General features: G+C 39.2%; 1 protein-coding gene across 6 annotated transcripts in view; it reads right to left on the reverse strand.

The window, feature by feature from the left end:
• Positions 1 to 14365, reverse strand: part of slmapa (sarcolemma associated protein a) — a 68520-nt gene that overhangs the window by 36028 nt on the left and 18127 nt on the right. For 5 of the 6 annotated variants that reach the window (XM_017704882.2, XM_017704880.2, XM_017704881.2 and 2 more), the window contains exons 2-3: positions 10499 to 10646; positions 8759 to 8831 (exon numbers count right to left, since the gene is read on the reverse strand). In XM_017704882.2, coding sequence (XP_017560371.1) covers positions 8759 to 8831; positions 10499 to 10646 — 221 coding nt within the window. Of the gene's footprint in view, positions 1 to 720; positions 913 to 8758; positions 8832 to 10498; positions 10647 to 14365 lie in introns of those variants that run through there. The other variant, XM_037532190.1, reaches the window with a different exon arrangement.

The raw sequence follows: 14365 nt of genomic DNA on the forward strand, positions 1-14365 counted from the left end.
CTATTGGGACACTGTGATAACAGCGTGACTGAAGACTGTAGAAACATGGCCAAATGTAAGCGCATGCATGTCTATGTACTCAAGCCAGAGCCATTTTATTACATGCTTCCACACTGTGAAACAGATTTCTGATGACAGACTTTCACTCAGCTTCCAGCTCAGCTGTAACTAAATTCAAATCACAACTTAAATCATGTTAGGGCTTTGAGCTAATGGCAACCTGAGGAATTGGTTACAATCCATCCTTATAGAAAACAATGCTTATTAAAAACAAAAATGGTTCACATTGTTTTATTAGATGTTACACAGCAATTCTGTCTCCCTTTATAACAATGCACCTCCCAAACCAGAAGAACAGAGAAAACTGATATAATAAAGCCAGTCTGCATATTAATCACAAATCATTATTGCCTTTCGAAGCGCATAATCCCCCTAAATTAAGTCACTTTCACTGACTTGCACTGCATGCCAGTTGACTGCAATAACGTCACGCCTGACATCTGCCATAACAGCTGCAGTCAGAGCAAAGTGAGAAGATAAGTATTAAGCAGATAAGTAAAGGACCTTGAGCACACACCCTCTGCTAATCAGTGAGATAACTTCCCTAGAACAACAAATGCAAAGTCAGATGACTGCCATGATTTTCCTGCAGTCAGAGTATCATTTTTCAGCCAGCACACAAACAGCCGCTGGAGCAGATTTGGAGTTACATCGAGTTACCTGATAGAGACGCCTGTGGAGTTCCAGTTAAGGTACGGTGACTACAGAAAGACAACCTCCTTAACAAAACAAGACAGGTGCACAACTGTTCCACCTCGTTTCCATTCCTGACGAATTCCCACAGATGTGCAGCATCCTAGCTTCACGTCCTTCTTGAAAATGCCTTGAAGAAACTAGCAAAACTTATTTCATGCTCTCTTCAGTAGCCAGAAAGGAAGGTGGACTGTGCTCACTTCTGCAATTTTAAAACGGGGCTGGCCCATCCTCTCCTCACGTCTTAACACCATTTAAGCCACTCCCCAAGCTGAGGGTCAAGGTTCAACTGTTATGCTGTGGCTTCCAGCTTCTCATTCATCAGAAGAAACCTTCCAAGGCTCACACAGCATAATGAAGATTACAACCGTTTCATACACAATGAAACCTGGGCACGACAATGACGGGCAGAATGTGGCAGAACCTGATCCCCATGACTTGTTCCATGCAACAAAGTGAAGAAACAAAAGGTAACAGGCCGGGGAGCATTCCAACGAGGAAAAAGGAAGCGACTTATGAAGTCCAATCAGACACATTTTGCATTCTGTACAATACGAGGAGATCCTAGAAGGAGAAGTGAACTTGAGGTGAACTGCTCAGAGCAATGCAGCGAGTTGTTTAGAGGAAGATGCAGCTTGCTGGATCTCCCACCTGGCCTCAGTCATTTTACCCCAAAATTAGAGCAGCGTGGAGCCCCAGGCACACTGTCTGCTGTGTTTGTGTGTGTGTGTCGGTTCAGGTTTATGTAAGCCGCCAATGAGTCACTGCAGCGCTCCTGTGCCAAGCCTGAAGCAAGACACACGCTCCACCATTGTTTACCATGGATGTTTTAAAATGCCACCCTGCCACCATCAGGAGAACCACGCTGTGTCATGGACTCTTCCAGTGCAGTCATATGCTCACTGCTCACAAGACTTCCTGGTCCTCAGGTTGTTTGCATTAATCTTAAGTCTTTTCCAAAAACGTAACTTGGACAGAAGGCTACAACTGAAAAGCAGTGTGAGTATACTGCATAAATAAAATTACCACCAACCACACACACCTTAAATTTAAAGATATGATGCCATTACTAGGGATTTAATGATCATGAAATTTCAGCTGACCATCCTCATAAGTAATTGAGTTTGAGAATTTGTCTTGTTCATTGTTTGAAACTATAAAAATACAAACTTAAAATGAGCAGATTGACAGTTTAGCCACCTTAAGTGCTCGCTACGTTCACTCGGAAGCCAAGACAGGTTGTACTGTTTAATCAAGACTACAGTTACACAGAATTATGTACAGTGTTCAACAAACCAACATGTTCTTCACAAAGTAAAAAAGGCTTGAGAAATACTTTTTTTAATGAATGAATAAATGCATTTTCTGCTTTCTTTCATTTAGATTTATATGCCTCAAGTCCTCGTTCCATGTGCACCCAAACGTGAAGAAGCACTATAGTCTTTCAAGGTGAGAAGAGACAGAAGGTTGTAGCAAAAACAGTCAAACAACTAGTTTAAGGAACTAGAATACATAAAACCTTTCAACAGGATTTGGGAAAGTCAACTGTAAAGTAACTGTCTGATAAAACAGTCACATCATATCAACCCTAATACTGCTACGTATTCCTACTGTGATACTGTGGCAATATTAGTAATACGTAATGGTGAGTCAAAAATGTGATCTGGTTAACATCTGGTTAGCAATGTTGGATTCCATCAGTAGATTCATAAAAACACCCATGGAAGTACTCACCTGGGACTAAATCTGGTGAGGATGCTCACAGCACACAATAAAAAAAGGGCCTTATCCATCAGCTGTTAAACCCACTTACACCATTTTCAGGAAGATTCTGACATTCACAGATGTTTTCAGATGTTGGGATTTGCTCTTAGGTAGGAACACGCTTTTGTGTTTGAACAACTCTGTGATTTAAGAATCGGACACTCATTTTTAGGTTTCCAAGAACAAATTTTACAAAAAAATTTGCACCATGATTCTAGTTAACACACGAAAGTGACCAAGATGTGATTATACAGAAGATCCTCTGCAGCTCTAAAGCTCTCTTTCAAAGACACCAACACGTTTACAAAATTAGTGACTACATTAAAATTTAATGCTGAACAAGTTCTTTAACACACTGGCCACTACTTCAGTTGCGTTTCTGTGGGAATTATTCATAGCGATTTAAAGCACACCTTTACCATGGCGACAATGAGCAGCGATGTGCATTAAAGGAAAGAACATGTAGAGTCACTGCACTGCCAGAGGCAAGAACAGATTAACTGGTTTAAGCTTTTACCAAACTCTGAAGAAATCTGGCAGTTTGTGTTTAATTAGCTGTGTGGGTTTAAGTGTTTGGGACAGTATGCCTGTGGGGGGAAAAACAGAGGGCAATAACCCAAATCAAAACAACAAGGAATATTAACAATTTAATGTGTTAAACCAACTGTCACATTACGTGTCTGCTTTCTCTGCGTATTCTCTTACTACCAGTATTTATATTTCATCAAGAAAATATGTAAGCAGTAGTGTAGAATTACTGGACACCCAATAATCAAGCAAGATTATCCTACGTCTGGTAGGAACAACTTGAGATAATCACAATAATATAATAAGATAATCTTCAAGATCATATTACAACAAGCAGACTGTGAAATGGATGCGTTTATCAGTTGCAAAATAAAAAAGCAGGAAACGGGGTCATCGTGTTACAGAAAATTTAGGGAACGCTTGGTTCACTAACGTTTATTCACTAAATAGCTAACACAAACTTGAATGTACGTTTATGTAAGTGTTTTTCATTCAGTATAAAAAAAACAAGTCAGGTTCAGTTGAAGTTACACATGATTCTCCAAGTGTTAGTACAACCTTGTGTTAATTACAAAGAAAAAGACAGGCAGAAAGCAAGATAGCTAATCAGCTGATGTAGCTGAAAATCAGCATGAGTTGATTAAACTGTTTTGGCAATGACCTCTGATTTTACTCAGAACACACAAAATACCAAAATAAATAAATAAATAAATAGAAATAAAAGAGAAAGGACCATCTGCACAGCAGTGAAATAAAAACAATAAACAATACATAAACTCATTTTCCTTTTTTCTGTAATATTCCAACATCTAAACACTGTCCAATTGCTGAAGCACAACAAATTTATTATTTTTTTTAATTATAATCAAACCTAAAATTCCTAAATTGAAACAGCCGTAGGGCCACATTCAAATGAATGTGTAACATCGCACTGATTCACTTTTACACCCTAATACACAGATATGTATATTTTGCCTTAAACTCCTGCCACAATGTCTAAATCATCAGGAACAAAATGAAAACAGCCATCAAATCTTTGTTCCCTTCTGCCCGAAATCTGTACTCAATTATACTGGAGAGAGAACACTGACAGCCAAACATGATGCAGCAGAGAGGCTCAGGCCCAGAGGAAACACCCAACTCCTTCTGGCCTACGGCTATCGCAGAAAGGGGAAAAAAAACAACACAAAGCCCAACCACGCACAGCAGTCACTCCATCCATCCATCTCTCCATTCACTTCCTTCAATCAATCCATCTATCCCGTCTCAAATAGGAGAAAAACTGAACCAATAAACACTAATACTGCTACACGGAAAAAAAGGAGGCACAGCCTTTTTCTAAGAGGAGCAACTTTCTAAAAAGAGGGGAAATATCTTTAGCAGATGTCTTTAGTCGACTTGCTGGAAAGAATTTCGGCAGACTAGCGGCGGAGCATGCTTGGAAAGAAAAGTCTCAGGGCTTTCTCAGGCTCCTCTACACATCCTGCAACACACGTTGTACAAAACGACACAGCCCATGCATGCAACCACCCATCAACTTAACAGCGCACACACGGAGGTGTACTGAAACACATAAAGGCCACGGCCTGCGTCTCGGTTGGCCTGGCTGTGCTCCAGAGGGTAGAGCTCAACAACAAGCAGCATGTGGCTTCTATAAATACCGCAGTTAACAGGGCCCCAGTCCGGGAGCGGAGCATGAACATGTCACTGAACTGAGAGCTCATCCTAAGAGCTCTGCAGCAGTCACGGGACGCAACTTATCATCCAGTTCTTTAAACACCACTGCAGGCCTAGAGGCACTGAGGCAAAAGCACAGAAAGAGCAGCGAGAGGTGGAAAGAGACGAAAGAGGGATTCAAGAGAAATCGCATCCACTCAAGGGCTGCTAGAGGCAGCAATTAATCTCCATTCACTGTCAAATACTGTTTAAACAGAGGGGTAAAGGTGAATTGAATCAAATGGGGAGCACAAAAAAAAAAAAAAAAAAAAAAAAAAAAAAAAAAAAAAAAAACCCACAACATTAAGACAGTTTGCACATTTTTTTGGGTCACATTTCTGGCATATGTATGTTCTCATGACACCACAAACTCAAAATGGGCTGTTTTGGCAGCTGAATTTATATTTATAAAATGGATTGGGGAGTAAAACGGAGTGAATGGACATACATTTTAGAATTAAAAACATTTACATATTACTTCAAATTATTTATATAAAAAAACTAAAGGAAATTGTTTTTCCATGATAAAAGAAAAAAAATAAAATTATCCTCCCATTATCCTCCGTCAAATGCAATAGCTTTTGCCTGCCTCTAAAACATCACAGTGGGTGGGGAAAAAAAATATTAACCCAGAAAGTGTTTCACCTCGACCTCCCACGACCCAAACCCCTTATCAAGAGAAACCGTTCCTCTACCTCAGAGACCCTCCCTGACTTATGGAAATGCATCACGGTACAGAAGAAGAATGTGTTATAATTTGTGCTTCAGGATTTCTTTAACACCTGAGGTGTGCCAATCGTGGTCTATGCATATTTACTCAGTAAAGTCATGGATAACACAAGCTAACTAGTCCTTAATGAACAAACTGCAGTCTGGAATATGAACAATACTCAGTTATTACTAGCTGCACATGACCATATCTCAAATTCCCACATTTTCATAGAGGTTTCACCCCCACAGGCTTCCATTTCCCGTAATGGACCTGTGCTAAGGCAACAGGTTAAGGTTATTTGGAACTTATTTCCATATGTGCTAAATCAGGTGTGTCTAAAAATAACCAACGTGCTACAATTAGCATGGATGCCAGTATACAGTGCACAGTGCATTTCCAGAGGCCTTGCCAATGTTGAAGGCCAGGAGGCACATACTGAGAGTGAGCAACCTGTCTCAGAAAAGCCTTCCTTGGCATGGTTTTTAAAGCCCAGTGATATGTAGTCACAGACATAACCTGGAGGCCTACGTCACATTCAGAGAGTATCACTACATCCCTGTGGTCATTATCAACATACTATACTCACCATGCCAAACAGTAAGTTTGAGGACAAAGCTGTTTGCATAACCTCCAACTAAACCAGACTGCAATACTTAAACACTGTATTTCACCTTTAGTCAAATGAGTTACTGACTAAATGAAAAATACCCAACACTTCATTTATTACTAATTAGTACTTGCGAGTAAATTTACTCTTAAAAATATCCGGTAAGAATTTGTTTATTTCAAATCATTCGACCTCTTCTGATCAGCTCTTTTTGGATATATTAAGGTTTGCTTTTCAGTTGTTTAAAGATAAGTGATCTCAGTCATGATCCGTCATGGGGGGAGGACGACAAATTGACCCAGTTTTCTACTCATCCCAGATTGAGTTGATCAGCCAAGACATGCCTGGAGTCCAAATTTTGCATCCTTAGTTTAGAAGTGGAGGCTAACAATTACACTAGAACTCAGCCACCACACTTTCTGCAAGACAACATTTCCAAAACTTCCCTCAAACTGCATTCCTGTATTCATTAAGGTGGCACAGGCTCAATATGGTTTCTAGCATATGACTTACTTTTTAAAATAAATAAATACATTTAAGACACGCACAGACACACAAACACTTAATTCTTGTTACTGATTACATATGGGGTGAAAGTATGAAAGATTTGATATTTTTGGGCCCAACCACCTCACCTATAACCATTTTTTTGCTACAAAAACATTAGATGCTGGCACACTGCTGTGAGGAACTGAATGCCCCAGGAGCCTTTAGTGAGGTCAGGAGCTCAGGCACTGATATTGGATGATTACTTTTGGATCATTAACAGTACATCAACTCATCCCAAAGTTATTGGATGGTGCTCCATCAGTCCAGAGAACGCAGTTTCACTGCTCCACAATCCAGGTTGAGGGAACTTTATACCCCTTTAGGCTTTATAGCTGACTCTTGGCATTGAGGCATGGCTGACCTTAGAATGGTAACGCTTTTCTATTAAGATTATACAAGCTGTGTGCATGCAATGTAATGCCTGAATTCTCCAATCAGAAGAGGCCAAACAGCAAATCAGGAAACATTACATATCACTGACAGCCAACTGAATGATAAACGCATCATGAAGTGGCAATGATAGAACATCTAATCCTCTCATACATACAGTGTCTGAGAGACGTGATTACATTACAGGCACAAACCATCACAAGCCTGCTTCTCCACACTGGGAGGGAAACCTGCTCTCCAACGTGGGAGCCGAGTAACTTAACCATTCATCCAACCGGCCAACTACAAAACGCGCTGAGACCTTAAGATGTTGCCCATAACTCAGCTTTTACAGAACTTCAAATCCAAGCAGCAAACAGCATAAAGGAAAACCTGTAGCACACAGGCTAGCACAGGTTCTCCTGTTTTGCTGGCCTACTGAAGCTTGCTACCTCACGCTCCCTCACAGAGTAATTCAAAATAAGAGCCCAAGACCAACTAAGAAAACAGTGCCCACCTACAGTGCCTAAAAAAAAAAAAAAAAAGCAGCACAAGAACAAAGTTTTTTTTTTTTTTAAACTAAGCAAAACCCAATACAGCATGTCTTACCCCACAATATCTAAACAACCAAACAAAAAACTGAAACAAGAACATGCACTTGTTCTTGTACATCTATATAAAAATATATATATTTATTTGGCTTTGTAGGCTTTATAGAAAATGCTGATGAAGGAATGCTGACTGCTTCTCAGCCTACAGTCGACAAAAATGTGCTTGTAGTTCTGATGAACGTAGTTGTAAGTATTTAATTTGTTCTTATTTGTAGAATAGTAAAATGGTGCTTGCCATTTATTTAAAGAGGGGGTTAAAGAGAGGTTAGTTAGATTTCTGTTTACACATGCCAAAAAAAATTCAGCACTTGTGTTACGTTCAGCCAGAGACATTTCAACTGTAATTTATCGCTTCTCATACCATAACATCCAGCAGCTTTATCGAACACTGCATTTAATGTCAATGCTGTGCAGCCCTAATTAATAATTTAGTCACTTTAGACTAGAGTTGTCAAAAAACAACTGCAACTAAAGGCCAATGAACTGTCTTCATGTTCTGCTGTACTTTAGAAGTTTCTCAGGTCTTTAGCAATGTGATTATTTTAGTTACAAGTGATGAGTGGTAAATATACAATCCAGTGGAGCAAGAGCAACAAAACACCACCAACACACATGAAAATTGTTAAATCATTTGTTGGCATGCATAATAACAAGTCACATCAGTATCAGCAGACAGTTGTTTTAAAAAAAGCTAATGAATGACAAATTTTGACCATCATTCGACTGAAAACGTCTGCATTATATATATTTTTTCTGCACTTCTCTGTGACTCTAATCAAAGTAGACTCACTTTATACATATTATAAATGTTTATTATTAGGAGATATGTACATGGAACAAACTGGATACGGCATCTGCCTATAACTCCCATATCATAATACTTCATCTAAATGCTGCTTTTTGATTAAGCTGAGACTTTTTTTGAGGAGACCAAAGTGCGTAGTTTTTAAAAAATTTTATCATATTAGTTGCGGTCATTAATACAAGACACGCCCTAAAATGTCTTGCAAGCAGAATTAACAAGAACACAAGACAATTGAAGACTAATGAGACTTAATCTACTTAAAAAACAACTGCACAATTTTGAGTGTGTACAGACTCTGTTATTTTGTAATGTGCATTTCTCGATTATCTTTAAACAGGTCTTACTCTGATCGTCGCCGAGCTTCCATGCCATCTGGTAGGAAGAGCTTGATCGTCGAAACTATGCAGCCATGAGTGACTAAAGAGGAAAGAAACAGTAAGAAAGACAAGTTAAAATGACAGGATAATCGTCAATCTCACAGCAAAAGAATGCCGTACAAACAAACACGCATGCAAGTACAGATCTGATTGATCTGAGGCACTCCCAAGTTTGAGCAGCTGACTCACTCTCCAGTCTAACAGCTTTAAGAGCTGGCGTGTTTCTTTGGCTCAAACACACCTACGCTACACAACTTTCCTAAGACAAGCTAAAACGATCAGTAGTTTTCCCGTTTTAGCAACACAGATAGAAAAAAGCCTCGACATGCCATAACTTTGCATAAAGTTACTGCCAAGTAAGACAGGAGACCAAATGAATTAGCCCAGTTTTAATACCTTAGACACTTGGATTAGCCCATAACCTGAAAACGGTCTTCTGAATGTTCTCAGTGATCTCATTCTGCTCTAGAGCAGTGTTTCTCTTCACATGCTCTAAAAGGACAAGTTGCTTTGCATTCGTATCTGATTGTGAAAGCTTCCCCTTCATCGGCTGTCATTACAACACCTTCAGGGCAGCAATCATGAACTGCTCTTGAGTTTCAAAACCCACGTTCTGCTAGAACAGTTACATCATTGCTATCTGATGCAGCCAGAAAGCCATTTGAAGCATTTCAACATCTTTGTAGCAGAGCAACCTTTCCTCATTTATAACTTTAAAAAACATATTTACTTAAATTACCTGAAATTCCAAAATTATTAAGAGTCTGCTGCTCATTGAGACATATTTTATTGTTTTAAACAATGAGAGATGAGTGACCTTAGAAAGCATTCATACTTGTAGGTATGGAACATCTTCAAAAAAAATTTTTCAATTAAAATATTTTTAATTTTAAATCATTGACAACTGTCTTTAAAAAGTCACAGTGGAAGTAAATGGCCTAAAGTTAGTCACTCTGCAAAGCCAAAAGTGACTACTTCCTGCCAAAGTTGACCAGTCAACAGGCGTGCTCTCAGAGACAATTTCATATTTATTCAAACTACATTTGACTTTGTAGCGTAATTAAAATAATGCAACAGGTTTAATGAAAAGGGTTATATTCCAGCCAAACCTGACCCTACTGGTGCTACAAATCCAACGGAATCACAGACATGTTTTTACAATAATTTTCTTTGTTATTAAGCACATGAAGTTATTAACAGAAAATGTCATGCTGCTATAAATGCTTATTATCTGTAATAAAGTAATAGTTTATCAGTAAATTAATCTCTGGTTACATTCAGAAACACATTAACCCAATCATCAAATTCTAGAGCTATTGCGAATGCAGTCGACATGGAGAGAGATGGAGAGACATAGAAACAATAGGCCACACAACAGAGGGTACAGAAGAGAGAGTGCACAATAAAGAGACAAAGACAATGCGTGAGTGAGAAGTCTACTACACACAAAAATCAGCACAAAACCAAACCAGAGCCCAACCTGACCCTTATGTTGTATAGTAAGCAAGCAAGCACCTACCTACCTACATACCTAGCAACCTGTCTTGTTTGATAGCAGATCTCTATTTATGAGACATTCACACTGTACCAAGCTGAATACTTTGTTTGGTCAAGGCAATGGACCAACAAGAGTGATGACTTAAGTAGTGTGCTTCATCCACACTGTTAGAATACTCCTAATAAAAACATCCTCAACATGACCCTTACCTTTCCGGGTGTTCTCGGTCACATCCACTCCAAACTGGATGATGTCACCAGAGAGCACCTCACAAGGAGGGCTCTCCTCAGACCCCCGGCTCAAGCGCTGGCTGTTTATGAAGGTGCCATTGCTGCTCTTCGTGTCCTGGAGATAAAACTGCAAAACATAGAAGAGAAAATGGTAAGAGATGACAAACAAATATCACATCAACACGAAGACACTTCAGTGCAGAGCAGTAATAAACCCTTTCATTGTAAGACTTTTCATTACAGTTCTTCAGGAAACAATTCAATGCATCGAGTCTCAAATTCCATTACAATTTGATTAAATTTATTGCTTTTGCTCCCATTCGATTATTTTTCAAAATATACTGAATCCACAATATGATAAGAGAAAATATTTAGATATTAGCATAGAAGAGACAACAAAAACAACAATAACCCAAGCCTTTTTTACATTTTAAAACTGCCTGTGAAATTGATTTTGGTAAAAAAGCCCTTCTAACATACAAAAATCAACACAGATTAGCTTCTTAAAGACTTCAGACTGACACCTTGCTCTGTGCAATTTCAATCCAGGCATCAATGGGTTTGCGTTCTGGGTCTAGGTTTATATAGATCATAGTTTATATAGATGAAGACCCTGATGCCTCACAAATTCAAAAAGGACTACAACGCCCATATCTAGAATTGAACAGTGCAGGCTAACAAATAAAAGTTCGGACTCAGAGGAGAAAGTTTAGCCATGGTGTTGTCCTCAGAGGTCCCCTGAGCTGCTTTCTGAGCTTGGGGGGTGGGGTGGGCTGGGGTGAGAAGCAGTGTGAAGACACGCATTACATCACATTTCACCAGCTCTGTTACCCAGACAAACAAACATCGACACCACAAAGCAGTAGAAGCATCAAGTCTAAAGCTCATGAAACACCACAGTGTGCCTGAACCCGTCCTTCCCTCCATATGATTTGATGTCTAATAAATATCAGCTGTGGGTAGTAAGGATCCTGTCCAATCACATTTCTGTGGGACTTCGCGGGAATCCAGGTATTTCACATGACAAGAAATTACAAACAATTTTAGGGATGAAAAATAACTCATATTCCAGTTCAAGACTAAACATCATTTTGATTAGTCAGAAAATCTGCCTCATGTTAATAAAAATTTCAATTTTCAGCTTATTACTGCATACAATATTACAAAATGTTCCACTTTGGTACACACCGACAATTTGGCCATCTTACACACAATGGTAACCCAGTGAACAGGCAGACATCAAGAGTGGCAAATAAACGGGCTTATCTAGTATAGCAGTTGAAATAATGATAAAACCAATTAAAACTATCATAAATAATAAATGCAGATAACATACAACCAGCTGATTCCCTCAATTCTTGTATAATGAGTTGAAGCCTGGGGTAAGCTGGCCCAGTTTATTGTCAAAGGAGCAGATATCAGATTGCTTAGTTAATGGGGGAAAAGAGAGCGAAAGGAAAAGCCAAAGCCAAACTCTTGGGGTAGCATGAAGACTAGCTGCCTATCTATGTGCACCACCTACGGCAATCCTCACTTCGCTAGCTGCTTCATTTGATTCTGCAGTCTCCTATGCCAGAAGCTTTTCAGCCGGCAGCTGTGACAGAACACCACCTAATCAACCTGGAATTAGCCAGAAATGAACACACCACCATGTAGTCGTCATCTTCAGAGAGTCTGACCAAATCGGACTGAGCCATAATACACAATAACAAGTTTAGTTCAGTTGTGTCAATTTTTACTAGATCAATTTTAATGCTGTTTAGTTCCAGCCAGTCTGTAAAGCATCTTGCAGCCAATTTAGTTTGGCAAATGGTATTAGGTTAATTTCTGGCTGATCCCAGGTTGTTTAGCTGCTCTTCAGTCACAGCTGCCAACTGAAAAGCTGCTCAGTGGTGATGACAGTTTGGGAATTTAGCGCAGTCTCGTCTTCAGAGTCGGAACAAATCGGCTGTCGGTCAAACGTGATCTTAAAAGTATCCAATTTCTGTTTGTGGCAAAGTAAGAAGTAAAAACGTTCAAATGGCTTGAGCGTCTCCTACTGCTGTCAAAGTCGTTGTTTAGCAATGGTGTCTAAGCCGAGTGATGGTGTTTGGTTGAGAAACGTTCATTTTTTCACAATCAGCTCATGTGTCCAGAACTAACTGTTGTAATCTACTATAGCTACTGTACTATACCTGCGTCTTCTAGGTAATCCTCTGTAGTCACATTCCAAGGTTTTTGTATATATTCACTTGCACTGTAACTAAAGGTTTCAAAGCAATTCAATATCTGAAAGTCATGGCACGAGTACATTGAGTACTAGTCTATATAATTCCGCATCTATCACTATGAATAGCCCCCCCCAAAACACTCCAACTCTGTGTGACAGCAGCCGCTCATTCAGAACAACGATGGATCAGTTTTCATTCATCCAAGCCGACGTGCAGGCGGAATCAAATAACACAGCTCTGATTCAGATAAACGCCGCCATCAATACTCATGAACAGCGACACAGCCCAAGCATCTGGTGTGAAGCGGTTTCTTTTTCCTCGGTCCCCATGGTTACAGAGCAAACTCCAAGCCTGAGACAGCATCTGCAAGGACTCAGGGTGGTACTTTGTGGCACATACAGACTCATCACTATATCTCTCTGTACAAAACACGTGTTTATAGTCTTAACTCTAAAGCACAGCTCAAATTAGGGCAGCACACCAACGCACCAAGTCATTTCTAACAGCTACAAAATGGTGCATGACATTTAATGCACACTATCAAGACACAAGTCATTCACAGAGTATTTAAATAAATAAAACTGCCTCTTTTTTACTCTTTTTTTTTTTTTGAGGTCAACGATTAACAGCCCTTATTCAAATACTGCATATATCACAGTCTCACATGATTCATAAACAGACCTCTGTCAGCAAGGTCTTTCACTTGACAACAGAACAAGCATGGCTCTATGATGAAAACTGAGTCATTTAATAATTCTGTTCTTAATTTTTCCCAGCAGCACATTCATTTGCTGGCATGCCTTGGGAAGTAGGTAATTTCTGTCTGCTACAACACTTAACATCAAAAGCTATTATAGTCATGGAGCTATGACTGACTTTAATTGTGATCCAATCACCGTAGCTACAGTTCCCCCCAACCCAATAAAGGGATATTACATTGACATGAACAAAATGAAGCAATCATTCATTTTCACACTGAACTCATATCAGCTCAGTATTAAAAACAGCTTAATCTTCATAGAAGTCTAAAAAAAAAAAAAAAAAAGAAAATTCATTCATTCAAATGATACACTTTCATTGAATATACTGTGCAGCTGGAACAATTTGTTGACATCATAAGCTTCATCAATACTAATCTGCAAGAGTTTTATTAAATGGACCAGTATCCATTATTTAAAGAAAGGCATTGCGCTTTTAACCAAATAAGGTTTGCGAGAACAGTGCAACCTCAACGTTAAAATCACTGTCATTAACTAAACAGCTACATGAATGAAGGGACTCAATCCGCAGAGCCACAAAACATGACTAAATCTCTTAGACACAGTGCACTATTATACTACTGTAATGCTACTGTAATGCATCAGCATTTGCTCCGTTTAAAGGAGTTTCACAAAACTGTTAGAGACTGAACTGACAATAACTCTCTTTATATGCTACTGGTACAACAATGACCAAAGAGCCTCAGTGAAAGGCATCATCACAGATCTGATTCAAAACGACCCTACAAACTAATTAAACGACTGATCTGCAGCCTAATGAGGTAAAAAGCAAAAATAAATGAAGACCACAGGCTATTTGCTTGTCAGATTAAGTGTTTATGATTATTATTAGTCAGTGCGAAATTAACTTTGTTGCT

This window comes from Pygocentrus nattereri, chromosome 21 (genome assembly GCF_015220715.1).
Source record: "Pygocentrus nattereri isolate fPygNat1 chromosome 21, fPygNat1.pri, whole genome shotgun sequence".
NCBI lineage: Eukaryota > Metazoa > Chordata > Actinopteri > Characiformes > Serrasalmidae > Pygocentrus > Pygocentrus nattereri.